Here is a 23,348-nt window from a genome sequence, read left to right on the forward strand (position 1 = left end):
ACCTGGGCTTGTTCTGCTTCACTTCAGTATCTCCCACAGGACAACTGTTAGCGTTTGAACTCATCTGGGTCTTTGAATACAAACACAGGTGCAACTTTCTCATAATGCTGACATAAAGGGAAAAAGTTGGTTAAGTAAAACAGAGTCAAAAAAAACATATGGGCAGGAACCTTTTAAAAACTTACATTAGAATAATAGAAAATACCAAATGGCTTGCTATGATATTTATTGATATCTTCACTAGATTGAGAATTTTGTACATCTGTTTATTTTCCACTGTCAGATCTGGATATCCATTTCAACTATCTCATTCAGAAAATCCTTTGTTGATTTTTAAACTGTTTTGGCATTTTCCAGTTCTTAGGCAAGAGACAAATGTTTCCTCATCTAGAATACAATCTAGCATCCCAAAACTAGATGAATGTTAAATCTGGGGCACAGCATAAAGAGCGCAGTAACAATATGATCATCGATGTATGTTTAAAAGGCTTTTCCATATTGCAGTATTAAAGTTGATTACATGTCTGATATTCTCTAGTTTCAGGAGTAAAGACCGGTTACATCTAATTAGCATTTGGGTGGGAGACAACTCAGGAGGTTGTGAGCTGCAAAAAAGATGGGAAAATAAAACTTTAAAAAGATCCCCAAAGCAGGGAATGACAAATTACTGCTGTACTGTTGCCAAGGAGACTGTAAGGATATGTCCATGAAGTTTTCAAGGGTCAGATTCAGTCTTGTTAAGAATTCTGAACAGGAGCAATTTTATACCAGTGAGAATGTCCTAATATTGCCATTATCTTTCCTTTCTTGCCCACCAATTGCTGAAATATAAAATGTTTCCAATTATAATTGGACATAGTTTATACAAGCTCAGACTAATGTGTTACCTCTGGATTTTTGAGGGGAAGCTACAGTTATAAGTAATATTCAAATTGGCTGCTACATTTTAGCCAAAACACATTTTTGTTTCTGAGACCATCTGAGGTTGCTAGTTTCTCTTAAAGTCCTAACTGACTTAGGACCAGGTGTCAGCATGCTCACATTCAGAGAAGAGTAGCAATAAACATCTTGGTAACTGGCTGTTGCAGAGAATCTCTGATATCCATTAAAAGGCTCTCCGTGTTGCAGAGCATAAGATATTCTCTCAATATTCTCAATTGTTTGAAGAGCCTCAACAGATAAAAGAAACTCTGCTAGACACAATTGTGTGCAGGGATGTTGTGTTGTTCTTTCTAATCAGAAGAATGCTGAAGAGGACTGAATTTGCCCCTTTTTTAATCTGGCAGCCATAGCCATAGGACTAAAAGCTGTCCTTAACCATTATACAAACTTTTTAAGAGCATTTGTGTGGCAGACCACTCAGGAGTCTGAGAGCTGTAAAAAAACCTGATAATAGATGCTTTAGAAATATAAATAAATTAACCTTTAACATCTGTCTTACCATGTTAAAGTATATCTTGTTCAACTTTACTTTAAAAAGTTGAAAACCATGCCGATACAATATCTCTTTAAAATATCTGTTTCTCCCCGAAGGTTGTATTATTGTCCAGTTATGTTCTGCCTCTTATTCTTGTTCTTTTGTCAGTAACGTTAAGATCAAATAAAAATGAGAGACATTGTCCTTAATTACACTTTAATAGATTTACAGTAATGGAGAAAAGGGAAAAGAGAAGCAACATTTTTTTTTCAAGATTAGAAAGAAACAAAAGATAAAGCTGACCATAAGCCCTTGGCAAGATTAATTTACAATATCATTCTTGTTAACTTAAAGGCAAATCCTGTACAGTATTCCAAAGGTTTTTACACCATGTATAGCATTTCATCACTTATTTTTCTTTAAGAGAAGTATCATTTTTCATCTTCTAGCTGTATTTAATAATGGCTGTTTCAAAAACTTGCTTTTAACAGTAATCTTAAAAGCTTCTATGTGTTTCTGGAATGTGTTACTTTAATACATTTGTAAAATGTAGGACATTATAGCAGAAAGAATTGGCCTTCTCTCTTACAGCACCCAATATCCCTATTTTTTATGTTTCTTTAAACAATCCTGGGAAGTAGGTCGTTCTTAGAGCTGGAGACTGCCTAGATGAGAAAGCAGTGTGTATGTGTGGAACTAATGGCAAAGTTCATCACTTAGATTTCCCCGTGTAACATTTCTCTGTATCAAGCAAAATGATTTTCAGAATAGCTACAATTGATTCGGAGGAGTGAAAACCAAAAACTTTGAGTTGAATGAAAGCAATTAAACATTTCAGGATAAGAATCACCCATAAAACTTTGCAAAGATGCTGTGTGAATTTTGCACCTTACTTTTCCGTATTTGAGGTGATACCATTCATAACATTGCAGATAGCATCAGTCATTGAAGAAACACTCTTACGTGCATGCTTAAAAATAAAAAAACAAAAACAAAACCCCAACCAAAAACCCTTCTCTTTCCAATGGCATAAATAAGCACCACCAAGCTAGTTTTTAATCACACTCCTGCCCCTGCATTTTTCCAACCCAATTAGGCCATTACCAGAATTAAATGAGGCATAGAGCCTCCAAAAGTCACACCGTTGTCCCGGAGATGGAATGTGTACTGTGGTGGACTTGGCAGGGAGGTAAGCTGATACCAGGTGACTCCAGGTGTTTATACATTCCAACCTGGGCAGAAAGATCACCTTCACAGAGATGTATCATAGTAGATATTTCTCTTCCTTGCAAGCTTGCTTGGGTTTCTTTTAAAAAAATATATATACTTGCCAAAATCAGTCTTCAGATGATTCCTACACACACCTAACTGGATCAGCAAACTCTTGTGAGTGTACCAAAACAAAAACAAGGGTCAGTTGATTCAGTCAACTAAACCAGTGGGTTAAATTTAACCCAAAAGAGAGCTGGTCACGCATGGGTTGAACTAATGCTACCCAGTCAACTATGTTGGAGGAACAGCTGAATTTAGACAGTTGACCTTTACATGAGTCTCCATGTAAAAGAACTGGAGGGGGGAAAGTGGCTGAAAAGTAGAGGTCTCCATTTCTGAACTCGATGCCAAAGCTTGAGAGCACAGAACCGAAATACAGGCCAGCCACTATAGACTAGCCTTCCTTATTCTACCTATCTGACCAATGGAGAACGGCTTGGTGATGTTGGGACATGTTGTGTCTCATTTGGTGGGATACTATGCCCCTTTCAAAGAAAATGAAGGAAATGTCAGTAATTTTTAAACTGCTGACTTCTGACCCAGTTAGGGTGATCGTACGTTGCCAGAATATGAGGTGAAGGGATTTCACTGGGATAGTGGCTGACTAGGTTAAGTATGCCATGAGGAAATCAGACTACTGGGTTAATAGGACTGAGGTTATTATTATCCCTTAGAGCAGGGGACTCCAACCTTGGCCGCTTTAAGCCTGGTGGACTTCAATTCCCAGAATATTTTACAAGAAGAGTTCTCCGCTCCTCTGAAAACAACAAAATACCCTATACCTCCAGACTTGAAATCCTGGGATTAGAATATTTAGAACTCGGCCGACTCTGACAAGACCTGTGTTTAACACACATAATCATCTATTGCAATGTCTTTCCTGTTAAAGACTACTTCAGTTTCAATTGTAATAACACAAGAGCAAACAATAGATTCAAACTTAATGTTAACCGCTTCAATCTTGATTGCAGAAAATATGACTTCTGTAACAGAGTTGTTAACGCTTGGAATGCACTACCTGACTCTGTGGTCTCTTCTCATAATCCCAAAAACTTCAACCAAAAACTGTCTACTATTGACCTCACCCCATTCCTAAAAGGACTATAAGGAGCGTGCATAAGAGCACAAAAGTGCCTACCGTTCCTGTCCTATTGTTCCCTTTCATTATATCAAATAATATAGTTGTTGCATACTTTTGCTTATACATATGTTTATATGATATGTTGTTGTTTTATGTTAATGTTTGTGTATACTGTTGTGACAAAAATAAAAAATATATAAAAAAGAATCCCAGTAAGTGGACAGATTTTTTCTCCATTTACTACCATTTGGTGGAAGAGTTGTTGAAGAAAAGAAAAGAAAAGAAAAGAAAAGAAGTCCCTAGCAGACTTTTCTACTCAATATAAAACGAAATGCATAACTTTCCATTATTTGCAATTCCAGTATATTTTTCACTCTAATTTCTCATCCTCACATTATGCAAAATTAAATAAAGGGAAACAATTGCAAAACACAGCCATTCTAAAATATCACTCCTATCTTATGTCTACAACTTACACAAACCATCATGTTAGCACATTAAGTATTTGTACATTTGATGAATTGGTACAGGAAAAAATTGGTAGAACCACACTCAGACAGACTCCTGAATATTTTAAATAGCTCAGAGAACAAAAGAGGAAAACTGATTTCCTTGGGTTTTCTTGATCTGAAGGACAAATCGTCCTCATTCTCCCATTGTCAGATCTGGCAATCACACAAAAGGAATAGGAATAAGGCCAAAACCAACTAGAGTCTACTGTCGCCATACCCTTAGGTAGTCTCCAAATTCTGAGATAAGGGGGGGAAAGAAGAAAATTGAGAGTATCGATGGTTCCTTCACTTGTAAGTATCACTTATTACCTACATTAGTCATATAAAAGGACTGCATCTCCTGCTTTTAGCAGAATAGCTGTCTTTAAGCGTCACCAAAGGTTGTATTCTTTCTGTAACTTCAGGGGGGAAATCCACTGAGATAATGAATTCTAGAAGACAGCACAAATGAGGAAACTAAGAAGTAACTAAGTGGCAGCTAACAAGTCTGGAATAGTTCCTTTGCAAAGTGCAGAAATAGGGAATGTTTTTTTTGTGCTATCCACTCCATCAAAAAGACCAAACTTAATAGTAATACATCTCAGATGCCAAGATATGCTTTAAACATACACTAGGAATGAGCTTGTACTGGAGTGGAGGCACTCATGGAGACCCAGTAATATATCCCACATAACACTCCAAGGTAGGTCTATGAAGAAAGTCTTCTGTCTAAATATAGAAAACTATGTAGCATGGGGCTATAATAATCTAATCCTTATCGCATCCTGTACAAGCTGTTGTTATGATGAAGAGTAATATGTGATTTCCCTGGCATACTCCCTAAGGCAGGGGTCTCCAACCTTGGCCGCTTTAAGCCTGGCAGTCTTAAAACGGATAGAGCAGTGATGGCTAGCCTTATCCAGACCGAGTGCCCAAAGGGTGCACCTGCGCACCTGAACTCCCAAAATGCAATGTGTGTGGCTCCCATGCATGCACCCCGCCCCCGCATGTGCCCCACACATGCATGCCCCCCACACATGCCACACCCCCTCACCCACATGCAGCAGAGACCCAAAGACCAGCTAGCTGATGGGAGGCATGTGCGCATGCACGGCAGAACTAAACTAGGGCAATGGCTCATGTGCCCACAGAGGACACTGTGTGCCACCTCTGGCACACGTGCCATAGGTTTGCCATCATGGGCATAGGGGAAGCTTCTTTGTCAAACATGAAATATTCACTTAGTGGCGCCAAAGAGCCATGGTGGCACAGTGATTAGAATGCAGTATTGCAGACTAACTCACTGCTCACTCCAGGTGTTCGATTCTAAGTGGCTCATAGTTGACTACTACTGATGACTGCCAGCTGCCGGTAATTTGGCAGTTCTAAACTCACTAGGCTCAAGGTTGACTCAGCCTTCCATCCTTCCGAGGTCAATAAAATGACCCAGGTTGTTTGGGGCAATATGCTGACTCTGTAAATTGCTTAGAGAGGGCTATAAAGCACTGTGAAGCCTTAAGTGCTAGTTCTATAGATCTATGTGGTTGTTAAAACCTGCTTTTCTTTGTGTATTTTGGTATGGATTTCTTTATATAGACTGACTGCCATATAATAATTTCAGCAACTCATCACTCAGTTTCTTTAAATAGCTATACTTATGTCAATAATCATCCTCCTTGAACTTGATGCACATTTTGGAATTTCTCATTGATTATTGTTAAATAGGGAGCACTTTAGCTGGTTTTTCACTTGGAGAAAATGGATACTGAAACTAAGACATCCTTGTTAGGGATATCATGCCTGTTTCCTATAGGTAACTATAATATGTTGGTCATTTATGTATTTTTTCTTTATGTAAAGCAAATGTGATGTTTTATGACATAATTATAAGAAAAAACTTAAAACAACTTTAGAAAAAGGATGTGAATTGTGACTTCATGATTTGAAGGTGTCTTCAGATGTATTTCTGCAAATATATACCATAAACTTTATTACAGTAATTTTGATATTTTACTGACAAGGCAAGAAAGAAGACACCATGTAAATCTTCAAGCTACATGTGTCTTTTGTATTCCTGGAGCAGCTGGTATTTGGGAGGGATTGATTCTATGGACAGTTCTATACTCCTTTGTATAAATGATATTTTTTTCATTTCAGTGTTGTTTTAGGAAATCTTGAAGATGAATTCTACGTGAACTGCTAGTGATACTGAAGAAGCAAGGAATTGCTGGATCAGATAAATTGCAATGGAGAAGTCCACTGAAGAGACATCAGAGCTATCATTATTGTCCAGTGGCTTATTGGACTTCGAGCCTGCCCATCTCAGCCATAGTGTATGGCATTTCAAATAGAAAAAATATGTCAAATTATATTAGGCTTATGTTGCTTCTTAGGTACCTGATTTGAAATTTGCAACATAATTCCTTTTGAATAAAGGAGGAACGATGACTTTTTATAGTTTCTGTTTGATCCTCTTTGCATTTATTTGGAGTAGCTCTGCCTATGGACCAAATCAAAGGGCACAGAAGAAAGGAGACATTATTCTTGGAGGATTGTTTCCCATTCATTTTGGAGTGGCTGCTAAACACCAGGATCTGAAATCTAGGCCAGAATCAGTAGAATGCATAAGGTAAGTCCACAAATCCCCCCCTGACCCCGCCAAACTTGGACCAACACTCTTCATACTATACATTAATGATCTTTGTGACCATATCTCAAGTAATTGTGTTCTCTTTGCTGACGATGTCAAACTATTTAACACCACAGACAATACATCTATCATTCAAAAAGACCTTGATCATCTAACTGCTTGGTCTAAAACTTGGCAACTCCAAATCTCAACCAGCAAATGCTCAGTCTTACATATAGGAAAAAAGAACCCAAACACTAAGTACATACTTGATGGACATTACCTTACAGATGACCCCATTCCCGTTAAAGACCTTGGAGTTTTCATGTCAAATGATCTAAGTGCCAAAGCCCACTGCAACTACATAGCAAAAAAAGCTCTAAGAGTTGTAAACCTAATCTTGCGTAGCTTCTTTTCCAAAAACACCACACTACTAACCAGAGCATATAAAACATTTGCTAGACCAATTCTAGAATATAGCTCGCCTGTTTGGAACCCTCACCACATCTCTGACATCAATACAATTGAATGTGTCCAGAAATATTTTACAAGAAGAGTTCCCCATTCCTCTGAAAACAACAAAATACCTTACCCCACCAGACTTGAAATCCTAGGCTTAAAAAACTTGGAACTCCGTCGCCTTCGACAAGACCTAAGTTTAACTCACAGAATCATCTATTGTAATGTCCTTCCTGTTAAAGACTACTTCAGCTTCAATTGCAATAATACTAGAGCAACCAATAGATTTAAACTTAATGTCAACCACTTTAATCTAGATTGCAGAAAATATGACTTCTGTAACAGAATCATCAGTGCTTGGAATACTTTACCTGACTCTGTGGTCTCTTCCCATAATCCTAAAAGCTTTAACCAAAAACTCTCTACTATTGACCTCACCCCATTCCTAAGAGGACCATAAGGGGCGTGCATAAGCGCACAAACGTGCCTACCGTTCCTGTCCTATTGTTTTTCTTTTCTTCTTCCTATGTTGATATATATATATGCTTATACCTCCTTATATTTACTCATATATGTGTTTATATATTATATAATCTTTTTGTACGATACCTACATATATTGTTATGACAAAATTAAATAAATAAAAATAAAATAAAATAAAAAATAAACAAACTCACTCATCCCCCAGATTCGCATGCCAGAGGCCTTAAAAGTTTTAAGATTTCTGCTAGATAATTGTTTTTTTTAAAAAAGCCACTTCCAAGCTTGTAGGGAAGGAACTGAACTCTTATTATGTCTCCCAAACCTTGTGCATGAGCTTTTCTGAAGTATTTGACTAATCCCTTTTGAAGTAGCGCTTTCAGTCAGATCTGGCTTTTATTTACTGAACTTGACTATATATGCAGATTTTCAAAACAGTATGTGGCTTACAAAATAAAATAGAATTGCATTTGATATAAAATGTTCAATTCAGCACAAAGAAATCTGTAATGAGGTTTGGTTACCCTTAGAAAGCAGCTAGTACATGAAACCTCTCGTTGGAGGGCATTCTATGTTTTGGGGATGGACTGGTAGGAAGCCTGCTTCATGTGTTAATTTAAGCCTTGCATCTCTAACCATTGGAATAGTGAGCAAAGCTTTTAATAATGTTTTTTTTATATTCTTCATGCTTAACCCAGAAGGCACTTCTATTGCTTTGATAGTAGGCAGGAATATTTATGGAGTAGGAGATTTAGAAGTAGGTTGAAAAGAAGAGGCATCTGACCCATGCACTTGTTTCTCTTTTGGTTCTTTTAAGCTGTTCCTGGCTGCTTTAGCATTTTTCCTTTGGTTGATGTGGAATGGATCAGAACAAAGGCCCTCTCATTTATTTTTAACTATCCGTTTTACACATAGTAAAAGAGTGTAACCTCAGCATGGCTGGAGGAACAAGTAGAACTAAATCTCTCATTGCTGAGGAGAATGCTGCACTGCCCTTGGAGGATCAGGTGTACGATTTGGAATTACTTACAGATTCTCCACCATCACTAGAAATGTTAATGAATTTCATGCCTGACAGTTGGTTGTTGAACTTTGTTTTCCCCCGCCTAATTAGCCTGTAACTCTAAATCTTGGCTAAGTTACCTAAAAGATCCATCCATATTTGCTTTTCTGGAGCATCATGATGGCCTCTTCTCTAGATGCCTCACCAAATGAGGCAAAAGAGCCCATCAGAGAAGAAAGTATCTTTTTATGAGTGGCGTCTTGTTTGTGGAAAACCTCTCCAGAAATGTTCACCTGACACTTTCATTATGGCCTTAAGGTGCCTCTTCACTTTCATAGAGAAAGGAACTTGTGCTTAGTTTTTTTTAAATGTTTTGTGTTTGGTTCATATGCTTTAATTTATATATTATCTAGAGACATTTAAGTATCCAAATATTATAAAGAAAGAACACACTAAATTGTACAATTCTATCCTCCAATCAGAGGTAATGATAATAAATTATTTAGATTTATAAAAAAAAAGATTGTAAAGAGCACCTTAATGGCATTTCCAGACTAGGGGAATGAATTTTGTAATAGGGAACGCAGTTCAGTGTAAACAAATGCGCAATTGTGTAAATTGGGTTAAAAACCTAATCTCTACACGTGGGCTAATGAAGTCCAAGCTGCCAGTGGCTAAGGTAATTTCTGCACTAGTGATTTGCAATTTCTTATAGCATCACTTAGCTGTGGTTGAAATGAAGTAGCCTGTTTGCTTAATCTGTTAAATTTGGCATAATAGCTGAGTGATTCTAGAAGATGTTATAAATAGAAATTACCTAAAAAATAGTTGTTAGTGTTACAGTATATCAATATGCTGATACAATAAAAATGTCAACCCAATGTGTTGCTCGTTTAAAATTATGAATTCTATGCTAGGATTCATAAGAATTGAAAATAAAACTCCTAATATTGTAATCAAAGTTCTGCAATGATTTTTCTTCAGTTTTCCAATGCTTCATAGCAATCATACAGTCCTAGGAAAAACTATAGACAGTTACTATGTTCATGCTTCTATATACTCTAAAACACCTTTTGGAGACTGAATCCGAAGGATTATTTAGCCCTAACTGTAATGCCCTAAAATAAATATATAGTCGAAGACAACATATATTTTAGGTCACAATAGCTGAAGGGAGGGGTGGTGGCTCAGCGGTTAAGACGCAAGTTCGAGACCCGAGCATCACGTGACAAGATGAGCTCCCATCCTCCACCCAGCTGCTGCTAACCTAGCAGTTCGAAACCATACAGATGTGAGTAGATAAATAGATACGACTTTGGTGTGAAGGTAACAGCACTCCATGATGCCATGCTGGCCACATGACTGCAGAAATATCCTTAGACCAGGGGTCTCCAACCTTGGTCCCTTTAAGATTTGTGGACTTCAACTCCCAGAATTCCTCAGCCAGCTTTGCTGGCTGAAGGACTCTGGGAGTTGAAGTTCACAAGTCTTAAAGGGACCAAGGTTGGAGACCCCTGCCTTAGACAGTGCTGGTGCAATGAAACCGAGATGAGCACTGTCTCTATAGTCAGCAATGACTAGTGGAGTAAAATCCACAGGGACTCCTTTTCCTCAGGGGAATACTTTAAAAACAGTTAGTATTGCTAGTGTTACTTTTTAAAAAATAAATTAGATAAACCTATGTCAAAGTTACTAATTTTGGTGGTCACATTTTACCTCCTAAATTACAGGCAGGTTGCCATATAATATCAACTCTTGAGGCAACCCTGGATGAAATTCTTCTATTATCCTTATGAGCTTCCTGTATCATTTGATTAGGGTGATTGGGTGACACAGAATTTTGGACAAAATGAGCCTTAATATTCTAATATTTCATGGATTACCCAGAAAGTGAGATGTCATATAAATGCTAACTACTTATTTCTAAAAAAATTCATAGGCCAATTCTGAATACAAATAAGAATAGTTTCTTGGCACAACATTCTCTAGACCTGGGGTCTCCAACCTTGTCAACTTTAAGACTTGTGGACTTCAACTTTAAGACTTGTGGACTTGTGGAACTCTGGAAGTTGAAGTCCACAAGTTTTAAAGTTGACAAGGTTGGAGATCCCTGCTCTAGACTATGTGTAATGCAATCATTCAAAATAAGACCTCAAAACAATTACCTTTTTGATAATAAGGATATACTATTAAATTGTGTCAGTGGTTGCTGAGAACTCCAGGAAAAGGGAGAGGTGGGAGAGAGAGAAAGAGCCCTTGCCACTGTCCAAAATGCCCATTGTTCTGACCCAACAGGGCTCTGTTTTGTATGTGGTACAGCTGCCATGGTTGTCCATTGGAGGATTCAAGAATCAACTTACATTCTGTGCATTATTACCACATCGCACATATGACATGGACTCTGTAATTTATATCATTTGCTTGATAATGACATAATGCAACTGATGTAAATTGCATCATTTGCACAATGTAACAGTGGTCATTGTGATTTGTAATGGATGCCTATGTAAACTGGCCCTATTTTTGGTTAATTATTTTGAAATATGTAGTTGCATTTCTCTTTGGAGGAAAATGGACTTAAGAAGTGCTCTTCCATTCATTCAGAAACAATATATGTTCCTGTTTCTCTCCTCCATCTCTATATAAGACATTGTGCTTATTTTGATTTCTCTTCCTTTTTTGTAGGTATAATTTCCGGGGTTTTCGCTGGTTACAGGCAATGATCTTTGCCATTGAAGAGATTAATAACAGCCCAATTCTTCTTCCCAATATGACTCTTGGATACAGCATTTTTGACACCTGCAACACAGTGTCTAAAGCTCTGGAAGCCACATTGAGTTTTGTAGCCCAAAACAAGATTGACTCTCTGAATCTGGATGAGTTTTGCAATTGCTCGGATCATATTCCCTCAACAATTGCAGTGGTGGGAGCAACAGGCTCTGGGATTTCCACTGCAGTTGCCAATCTTCTGGGTCTCTTTTATATACCTCAGGTGAGCATATGTTGTCTCTTTCCATTGCTAGAAATAGAATTGTTCTGGGTCGGTGAGCTTGTTAATTACAATATGTTTCTATTGTTGCTATGGCACGTTTCATCATCTGTTCAGTCAATCTCACAATGTATATAAAATCTTAAAGAGCTACTGGTAACATTTCTACATCTTCCCTTTTTTAAAAGAATAAATATCCCTTTTCCAATTTTGAACATCAATAGTATTCAACAAGTCATTCTAGCAATCTTATGCCTATATGTCTGAGTAGCCCCTAGATTCAAAAGGGCAGCTCTACAGCCCATTATAATCATACAATAATTTATCTATAACATCTTTTAAACATATTAAACAGCACAATGCACATCAGCCATATCAATTCATTTTGCAGCTTCCTGCTGCACTCTGTTTCAGCATGTAACAACCCATGATGAGATATGATTCTATCTGGCCATTGATTTTCTTTAATATATTTAAAATATTTATTCTTGTGGCTGCTGTTTTGGCCTAATTTTTAACAAGCTAGTTTGATTAGGTATTGATTGGGCATTTGATTAAGAACTGATTATGTCTAGTCTAGTGAAAAAAAATATAGGGATGACATGATAGCAGTGTTTCAATATTTGGGGGGCTGCCACAAAGAAGAGGGTTTCAAGCTACTTTCCAAAGCACCAGAAGGCAAGACGGGAAGCAATAAATGGAAACTAATCAAGGAGAGAATCAATCTAAAACTAAAAACAAATTTCCTAACAGTGAGAACAATTAACTAGTGGAACGGCTTCCTTCAGAAGTTGTGGATGCCTTATCACTGGAACCTTTAAGAAGCATAATCTAATCTAATCTAATCTAAACATAATCTAAGCATAATCTTCAATATAGCCTTCGAAACTAGTTCCCTTCCAAAACTCTGGTCTCTAGCCACAGTCATCCCTATCTTCAGAAAAGGAGATCCCAGCCTTGTTGAAAATTACAGACCTATCTCTCTATGTTGTGTCTCTTGCAAAGTAATGGAATCCATCATAAACCAATCCATTACACTCCATCTCGAAACAACCTTCTTTCTAATAAACAATTTGGTTTCAGAAAAAAATTGTCTTGTAACCTACAACTCCTCCACTGCAAAAACATATGGACTACCAACCTTGATCAAGGAAAAACAATAGATGCAATCTACATAGACTTCTGCAAAGCTTTTGATTCAGTAGTACATGATAAACTACTCCTCAAACTAAAATCCTACGGCATTTCGGGACCTCTTCACAATTGGATAAATGCCTTCCTGTCAAATAGACAACAAGTGGTCAAAATTGGCAATGCTATATCAAATCCTGTTCCTGTCAAAAGTGGTGTTCCCCAAGGTAGTGTTCTTGGACCAACACTCTTCATACTATACATAAATGATCTCTATGACCTCATCTCAAGTTATTGTGTTCTCTTTGCTGATGATGTCAAACTATTTAATATCACTAATAATACTTCTACCCTTCAAGAAGATCTCGACTTAATTTCTGATTGGTCTAAAACTTGGCAACTCCAAATCTCAACCAGCAAATGCTCAGTCTTACATATTGGAAAAAAGAACCCTAACATCAAGTACAAACTTAATGGACATTACCTAACTGACGACCCCCACCCTGTCAAAGATCTTGGAGTTCTCATATCAAATGACCTTAATGCCAAAGCCCACTGCAACTACATAGCAAAAAAGGCCCTAAGAGTTGTAAACCTAATTCTACGCAGCTTCTTTTCTAAAAACTCTACACTACTAACCAGAGCATACAAAACATTTGCCAGACCTATTCTTGAATACAGCTCATCCGTCTGGAACCCATACCTCATCTCTGACATAAATACAATAGAACGAGTCCAGAAATATTTCACTAGAAAAGTTCTTCACTCCTCCGAAAACAACAAAATACCTTATACTACCAGACTTGAAATCCTGGGATTAGAAAACTTATAACTCCATCGACTCCGACATGACCTGTGTTTAATACACAAAATCATCTATAGCAATATCCTTCCTATAAAAGACTACTTCAGCTTCAATCGCAATATTAGAAGAGCAAAAAATAGATTCAAGCTAAATGTCAACCACTTCAAACTTGATTGCAGAAAATATGACTTCTGTAACAGAGTTGTTAATGCTTGGAACTCACTACCTGACTCCATAGTCTCTACTCAAAATCCCAAAATCTTCAACCAAAAACTGTCTACTATTGACTTCACCCCATTCCTAAGAGGACTATAAGGGGCGTGCATAAGAGCACAATAGTGGCTATCGTTCCTGTCCTATTGTTCCCTTCATTATATCAAATTAATATTATTGATGCATATTTTTACTTATATATTTTCTTCAATACATGTTGTTTTATCTATGACAATTGTTTGTGTATACTGTTGTGACAAAAAAAAAAAGAGACTGGACAGACACTTGTCTGGAATGGTATAGAGTCTCATGCTTCAGCAGGGGGTTGGACTATAAGATCTTCAAAGTTCCTTCCCATTCTTATTATTCTGTTAACTATTAAGTGATTGTGACTAAACTAGTTCAGATGCTGCTCAGATTTTAAATGCACGGTCTGAAAATAAAAGACTGATATAACTATGTGAAGTATTCCATCTCTGGAGGGAAAATGCCTGAACTCAAAAGAACAATCTATTGTGATAGTGATTGTCCTATCCAATAAATTCAAATAAATAATCTAGAATACTTTTTTCACATATTTTATTCCCCGCCCCCAAGCAGGTGCTTATTTAACTCTGAATTTCAGAAATTTAAATTCAGCTCAATTTCTCTATAGTTCTTTCAAAAGATTTTCCCTTCTCCCTCTACATATTTGCTCCATGTCAGTGATATCAATATGTCTGTCTTTATCTTGATACTATCAAGTCCCATCAAGCATGTACTCTACAGTCCTATAAATGACTTTGCAGGCCAATCTTAGGCCAAATGAGCATTGGGAAAAATTGTATTTCCCTGTCAGTCCAAAAAGGAAGACTAGAGTAAAAGACCAAGAGTCAGGACTACTTTTATTGTAGAAGCTATAGTAAATGAATCTTGCCAGTCTGAATGTATTTTCCCCCTCCCTCACTTGATCCCTGTGTGAACTAGGGATGGGGTCTGTCCCTCACATTACTTCAAACTATTTTCTTGGCCCACACGCAAGCCCTCTTATCTGACCATTACCTTAGTAGCAGCTCTTCTTCATGTCCTTCAAGACCATTCCTTAAGTCTTCTGCACTCCCAACTAATATATCCATTTTTTATCTAGCTGAATCTGCCAAAATTCCTAAAATAAATACAGATTTGAAAATGCACAATGGTTGCTTATAAATGTGATTGGAAATTTTCTTATATATTGGGGATATTCTCAAAGTTCCAGATGGGCTGAGGAATATAGAAATAATCTGGCCATTACTTCTAAGTACTTTTTTCTCTTTCATCGATCCAAGCAAACCCCTTGATATAATGGGGAGATGAAGATGGAGTGGTGTAGCAATTTAACTGGAAGAAGAAAAATCATGGGATAAATGAGACACAATATGATTACAGCCCACTTGAAGGTCTGCTCTGAAATGAAAAATATCATAAATTATGTATTGCTTGAACAATGGTAGAATATGTGGAACAAAGGTTTAAAATTTACATTAAATTATAACTTAAAAAGAAAACTAATATAAGTTGATGTATCATTGGTGCTTAACTTGAGACAAGTTGTCAAGAATGTATAAAGGCATTTCAAATGAATGTTGGAAATATAAATGTAAAGAAGGGACTTTTTATCATTTATGGTGGACGTGTGATAAAGCGAAGAAATATTGGAGTAGGAGTCATACCTTAATACATAAAATTCTTAAAGTGAATATAAACAGAAAACCAGAGACTTTTCTTTTGGGTTTAATAGGAAAAGATTTAGAAAAAAAAATGGAACTTTGATGTTATACCCGTTGACAGCAGCAAAACTACTCTATGCATAGAAATGGAAGGCTACCTTGATCCCCACAATGAACAAATGGCTGCAAAAACTGATGGAGTTAATAGAGATGACTAAATTTAGTGTTTGGTCAAAGAAAAAAAAATACAAATACTTTTATTTCTACTTGAAAACTGCTTCTAGACTTTGTGCTTGAGGTGGAAAAAAATAAAACTTTGATTTTGGGTTTTACCGATTAGATGGAGTTATTGTTAAAGAAATGGCTAGTTTAAAATATTATGTAAAAGTAAAAAGTTGAGGTTTTATGTTAATTTCTTATTCTACTGCACCGAAGGGAGTTGGAAGTCAATGCCTTTTCTTTCTTTTCCCTGTTTTCTTTTCCTCACTTTTCTCTTCCCTTCTTCCCTCCCTATTTTTCCTATTGCTAACTTTTGTATTTTCTTTGTATGCTACATTATAAACTAATAAAAATTGTTAAACATAAATAAATTACCATAAATTACCAATTTACCATTTAAAACATCCGTAAAGGGTTTACCATCTAATTGAGGGAACACTTCTCCCATTTGAAGGCCATTTTTCAGGCTGATAGAAGAAAACTTTTCTTTCTCAAATTATGGGTTGTGTTTCCTAGGGAGTAATGTTTGGTTGTCAGCAATCCAGTGGATAGATTGATAAAGAGACATAATCTCAATTAGGCTTTTAAATGTTATTAGAATGGATATTCCAATCTATATCTCTTTTTGGATTGTTACTTCACCTATTAAAGAATCTTGAACTTTTTGTTTAAGGTGAGTTTTCTAAGGCATAAATTTGGCAACATGCTACCCATGTGTACCACTGCATCTGTGAGCAGGTTACTTGCAAACTGCCCTGCTGACACAACATTTTTCCTTCTTTAATTAAGGATATGTTCATGGGGTCACATCCCGTGTGAAATGTTTCAGAATAGTTTTTACTTAAAAGTGTTGCATAAGAATTTATTGCCCTCTTTCCTTTTCCAGGTTAGTTATGCTTCATCCAGTCGGCTCTTGAGCAACAGGAACGAATACAAATCTTTCCTGAGAACTATACCTAATGATGAGCACCAGGCCACTGCTATGGCTGACATTGTAGAGTACTTCCGCTGGAATTGGGTGGGTACCATTGCAGCAGATGACAATTATGGCCGGCCGGGTATTGAAAAGTTCAGGGAAGAAACAGAGGAGAGAAACATCTGCATTGACTTCAGTGAGCTCATTGCCCAGTACTTGCCTGAGGATCAGATCCAACAGGTAGTAAAAGTCATCCAAAATTCCACTGCCAAAGTGATTGTTGTGTTTTCCAGTGCACCTGACCTAGAACCATTGATCAAAGAGATTGTCACACGGAACATCACTGGCAGAATTTGGCTGGCAAGTGAAGCCTGGGCCAGCTCGTCATTGATAGCAATGCCACAATTCTTTCATGTCATGGGGGGCACCATTGGATTTGCTCTTAAGGCAGGACAGATCCCTGGCTTTCGTGACTTTCTGCAGAAGGTAAACCCTAAGAAGTCTGCTAATAATGGATTTATTAAAGAGTTTTGGGAGGAGACGTTTAATTGCTACTTACCAGAAGGAAACAAAAATTTCCCAGGTTTTTTCCACAAAGGCCATGAAGAACGCACTAGAGCTGGAAATGGTACAGCTTCATTCCGTTCCCCATGTACAGGGCGTGAGAACATCACTAGTGTGGAAACACCATACATGGATTATACCCACCTGCGGATATCTTATAATGTGTACTTGGCAGTCTATTCCATTGCTCATGCTTTGCAGGATATATACACTTGCACTCCTGGGAAAGGGCTATTTGCCAATGGGTCATGTGCAGATATCAAGAAAGTTGAGGCATGGCAGGTAAGATTTGTTTTACTGTAATTATTGTACTACATAGTGTCTGATATAATTTGCAGAACAGCTAGCAGATTCTCACCTAATTGACAGATTTGTGCTGCTATATGTATTAACATGCACAGTAGCCCTCTTCTAGGTTTAAATTAAATACAATGTGAAAGATACCCAATCAGATTAATTTCCCTTGCATTTGGAGAGCACCCAATCTTCCTATGTTCTTTTCCTTATTTAAGTGTCCCTGTCTGTTTTACAATCATGAGGGCAATGGAACAGATTCAAGTGTTCTTGGAGCTTTTTATAACCTGATGAGTCAATAATAAATTCCAGAAAAGCTCTTCTCTCAGATCAGCTACATGAAGCTGCTAACTACTCCAAAAACCATTATTTGAAAGCAACGGTAGCTTCTATGAAGAGTTCCTTAGTCATAAACAGTGTTAAACTGTGGTTATGGTTCAATTTGTTTGCATTTTGGGTGGAATTTCATTCTCTGAGAATAATTATTTTAGCAGTTTGTGTGCATTTGATGACATTTCCTGTTGTAGTTTTGGTTCTTAATTAAACATCTTGAGTGATTCAGGTTTTCAAAATGAAAGGTAAGCTGTTGATAATCACGTGGGTCAACCCTGTTCTCATTATTTGGTTGAAAGCAGAGCTTAAAACAGTTCTTTTCATCCAGACACCAAAAACGTTCCAGGCCAGGATGAAAAGATTTAAAAGATCAGGTGAGGGAACTGAAAAGCAAAGGGAAAGAGGTAATATTTCCCAAAGCAGTTCTTAAATCTAAAGTCTCAATAGTCAATCTGCATTTGTAATCAAGCCAACACCCACAATCTGCTCAGTAAATTTAGCATTAGCCAACAAGCTCATGTATACACATTCACTAACACATCTCCACAGTGTCAGACAGTTGGACCAAGAACCTTGTTCCTTCAAACGCCTATAATTCCACACACCGCATTCAATGGGCCTAGAACAATGTCATACTCACAGTTCGTGGGCTGGATGCATCATGCCCTGGCCATGCCCACGCCCGGTTTAGCAAAAGGGGAAAAAGTCACAATACGTCACGTGATGATGCTGTGATGACGTGAGTTTGACACCCCTGGCCTAGAAACATAAAACATACTGAGATTCATCCCCACTTTGCAAGCCATGCCATCCAATAACTCCTATCACTGGCATGACTTATGCCACTGATTCTCACATAGTTGGCTACCAGTTTCAATTCTGGGTTGACTACTATGTGTAATTAATGTCTGTATTACTCTGGAAGCATATTAATAAAGCAAAATAAGAGAAAAATGGTGCTTGACACTTGTGTTGATCTAAGTCCTGTTTGGTAAACTTAAAAAATTGCATGATCCTTTTTGTATTTTGAAGCGGCATAATGAAGGTATTACATTGATGTGGAATTTGGTTTTTTTCTTGTTCGTTGGTCAACGCAGTTATTACTGCCTTTTATGCAAACTGTAGGAGACAAATGAAGGAGATGTAGGAGCTATTCCATGCAACTAAGGCCAGATAGAACAGAGCTGTTCCTGTTTTTCCCATGTTCTGCATTCTTCCAGAAGATCCTTTGACTACTAATGGACATGAAATATGAATGCAGTGGGAGGATATTAAAGTCTAAGATGGGTGTTTCCCTGAAGCAAAAAACATTATTAGCATGATAGATTGTAGGCTAAGGAGTAGGATAAGGTGAGTTTCCAGTTTATTTGGGGAAATGTCTGGATGTGATCCATGCACATGAGCATTGTGTAAGATGATGTAAAGCTGATATAGCAGATGGAGGAATCTGAGGACAAGGACCAGTTGAAGGAAGACTAACTGGTACAGATGGCAGGGAGAAAGAGTAACTGTTTACAGTGATGGGAAAGTGTATGAACAGAGTAGTCCACCTGTTATTAGAGCCAAATGAGTCAATTTTGTCTCCTATATGATGTAATACTTGCATAAAATCTGTTTGGAATTTTAGACTGGAGAATCATTTGAATGCTATGACACCCGTATTATACTAAGTGCTTTACTGCTCTTTGCCATCAATGTCTAAGAAGTATATCACCTAAAAAATTCATGCATTCATTTTATTATTGAATATACTGCATTTTTGAATAAAAACAGAAAGTTAGTTTACAACAATTTAAAAATAGAAATTATAAAAAGGAATACAATTGATACATTTAAAGTTAACCCAAAATTTAAAACCATATCTTTCAAAAAATAAAAATGGCTAGATTGCTAAAATCAGGCAAATGCGGTGTTGTTAATCATGAGTAATCTGGACTCAAAGACTGGAGGCCTGACATTCTGGAATATATCACATTTCTCCTGAATGAACAGGTGCAGAGTGTCCAGGATTGCTCCTTTATCCTGAGGTGTCAGTGGGTTCCCAGGTAACAGTTGTGGTGTGTTATACAGTTGTGTTGTTGTATTTTATTTATTTTTATATATTTATTTACATTTATATCCCGCCCTTCTCCAAAGACTCAGGGCGGCTTACAGTGTGTAAGGCAATAGTCTCATTCTATTTGTATATTTACAAAGTCAACTTATTGCTCCTCATTTTACCTACCTTATAAAGGATGGAAGGCTGAGTCAACCTTGGGCCTGGTGGGACTCGAGCCTGCAGTAATTGCAGGCTGCTGTGTTTTAATAACAGGCTATCTTACAGCCTGAGCCACCACGGTGACAAGGGTTTCAGCTTCATCCCAATGTAATTATTATAACGTGCTTTCTGTGAAGCTGTCCTTAAATTGTCCATATGTCAAGGGCCCAAAAACCAAGAATGATAGAAGGAATTATTTCTGAGTAGTTTCTTTATTCTTCGCCTACAGAAACAATCTTGCCATACTAAAACAACTACGGTATCTGCCTAAACTACAGAGGTCCTCTGTGAACTTCTAGGAAGAGTCCGCCTTTGCCCTCTTCCTGCCTACCACACCTTCCAAGCTGGGAAGGCCCCCTCTTTGCTCTCTGGGAAGTAACCCCTTCCTCTTGGGATACCAGATTACATTCCAGCATAATAAGATCCAACTGATGCAAAATATAAGAACTAAGTTAATGATGTAAGATACTAAGATCACATGAAAGCTGTTTTAACACCTGTGTTGGTTGTGAGTTGCTTTCTAGGCCAGGGGTCTCCAACCTTGGTCCCTTTAAGACTTGTGGACTTCAACTCCCAGAGTACTTCAGCCAGCTTTGCTGGCTGAGGGACTCTGGGAATTGAAGTCCACAAGTCTTAAAGGGACCAAGGTTGGAGACCCCTGTTCTAGGCACAGTGGAATAGGTTGTATGGTTGAATGTAGCACTGAAATGCAGGGGGGATTTTTCCTAAGTGGTTGAGAGGCAGATCAGCATTGAGTCCTTGGTTTGTAGAAAGAGCTCCAGAAGGCACCCTCCCTAAACATTTATAGGATTTAACTGATAATTTTGCAGAGTATTCTTTTATCTCACAAAATTCCTGATTATGGTGGAACAGCAATAAAGAAACTATTCTGAGCAATCCATTGTGTTGTTCTTGATACCTTATGCCTGATATGTTGCTATGAAGGCTTGACTTTTCCAAAATCTGGGCTTCAGGATCCTGACTGAGGTGGGCCTGAGTGAATTATGAGTGAATTATCCTGGTATTTAAGAGCACCAGCATGCCTACCGTCCCTTCTCTTTATTTGTATTCATTTTATGTATTCAATTCATGCTTATATTTATATATATTATCTAATATGTACTTGACAAATAAAATAAAATAAAAACTAAATTACAATGGAGGAAGCTGGCAGCATCTGGGTACACTGACCTATATCTAGGTTAGGAAATATTCCTTACAAAACGTAAAGTAAGGCAGATTGACTTTATACCAATCTACATATTCTTAAACACTTAATAAAGATAGCATGGATTTAAACTAGAAGAGGGCGTCTAACATTTCTGGGCATTGGGAATTTTGATAATGTGTATATTTTCCTACAATGGCTATTAACAACAACATTTGCCTGGTTATAATGACTATCAAAATACATGACTACTTCCAAAGCAAAAAGGCTCAATGGAAAAGTTGACTGAAAAATTACTTGCCTAATATGCCAAATACAAGGCAGAAATGTGTATCTGCGCTCAAAATACAAAACCTCTTTTCTAAACAAGTTCACAGAAGGAATAATTCCAAGTAGCCATCTGTGAAATAGTATCCATTTCACAGATGATGAACTGCTGGTGCACACCTATCTTGAAAAATGCATACATACCGCATCAATAAAGGTATTCCCATTTTGTTAAACTGTAAATAAATAGCCACCACAGAAGGAACACAAACAAAACATCACTCACATCATTTTTTGCTTCTACTAGGTTGCACCATTCTGTTCTAAGACAGATCATGCATCAGAGTAACTGAGGGAATTTCTATGTCAAATCTAGGCAATTACATCTCATTCAGAAAATCATTAATTTGACGTTATGAATGAATGAGGGCCAGTCCTTAAATTAAAACTCAGTCCTAAAAATACATTGCTGATACGTTGCTGGATGATTTGCCTGTCCAGGAAGGACATATCAAGAGTCTGTTGCAGATGGATGCTAAAAAGGATCAGTCTGCAGTCTAGATGTAAGCAAAGATCCCCCGTGATCACTGGGATCTCCAGTATCAACAACATGGTTCACCAAGGTGAGACAGGTGTGCCTGTTGTGACCCCTCTTGTCCAAGAAGAGCCTGGTTAAACTTATCCATAGTGAAATAATTCCCAGATCAGATTACTTCTATCTACTGCATGTGCTGCTGTCTTTTAAGGCTGCTCAGAAACTAGCAATAATTCAAAACAGAAATGATAGATCACTAACTGGGATCAGTTAATACTGCTTTAAAAAACTCCTCTGACTCCTTGTCTGTTAGGTTCTGGGTTTTTGGAGAACTGGAAACGCCACATATCCATTTGTATATATACCAAGATTGGCTTTAGAAGAGGCAAACGTCTCTTAAGGCAGACAGTTCCCTCAGGTATAAAATTCTCATTTTGACGAGGCTTGTCTGCTGTCTTCTTGACTGCCCCATGGAGCTGCCTGAGTGCCCAATGGGCAGGAAAATGGGATCCATATATACTTCTAAAGCTCCGTAAATGTTTTTATGGAGAATATTTATTCAAGAACAATGACTTATTTATTTATTTATTTATTCAAAACAAGAAACACATACAAATACCGGTAGCTTACATTCCTTAATCTGTTTTCTTTTATGGCCGGCTTCATGTCCTGGCTAATTTTTCCTGCTTATCTTTCTGAGTTCTTCTTATCCTAAAATGTATTCAGTCTTTTTCCTTTTCTCCGAATAGGATCACGGTCCATTAAATTTTCATTCCTATTCTGTTTTTCCTTGCCTCTTGACTTAAAGTGGCAATTTAAGACCTCTTCATTTTTAATGCTGCTTATTGTTCTCATCTTATGCTGTATGACAGCTTGGAAATGTTTTATATTGAAGGACTGGCTGCAAATATTGTTTCTTTATGCAACGTTCAACCCACATTTTATTATTAAAAAAAAATAATCAGTCGATGGGCAACTCATAAGGAAGCAGTCATGCCAGGTTCTGACCCATACAAAGCTTTGTGTTTGGGATGAGAATTTAACAGTGTATGGCATGTGTGGAAGAGATTGGTAACGGGCAGGGAAAAAAGGCCATCTTGCGTAAGCGGGCTATTTTGTTCTGTTGTTTAAATTATG

General features: G+C 37.4%; 1 protein-coding gene across 1 annotated transcript in view; it reads left to right on the forward strand.

The window, feature by feature from the left end:
- Nucleotides 1-6,671: 6,671 nt before the first annotated feature.
- Nucleotides 6,672-23,348, forward strand: part of CASR (calcium sensing receptor) — a 34,552-nt gene continuing 17,875 nt past the window's right edge. The window contains exons 1-3 of the mRNA XM_058169905.1: nucleotides 6,672-6,890; nucleotides 11,518-11,824; nucleotides 16,764-17,639. Coding sequence (XP_058025888.1) covers nucleotides 6,706-6,890; nucleotides 11,518-11,824; nucleotides 16,764-17,639 — 1,368 coding nt within the window. The 5' untranslated portion in view covers nucleotides 6,672-6,705. The remainder of the gene's footprint in view (nucleotides 6,891-11,517; nucleotides 11,825-16,763; nucleotides 17,640-23,348) is intronic.

This window comes from Ahaetulla prasina, chromosome 2 (assembly GCF_028640845.1).
Source record: "Ahaetulla prasina isolate Xishuangbanna chromosome 2, ASM2864084v1, whole genome shotgun sequence".
NCBI classification, from domain to species: Eukaryota; Metazoa; Chordata; class Lepidosauria; order Squamata; family Colubridae; genus Ahaetulla; species Ahaetulla prasina.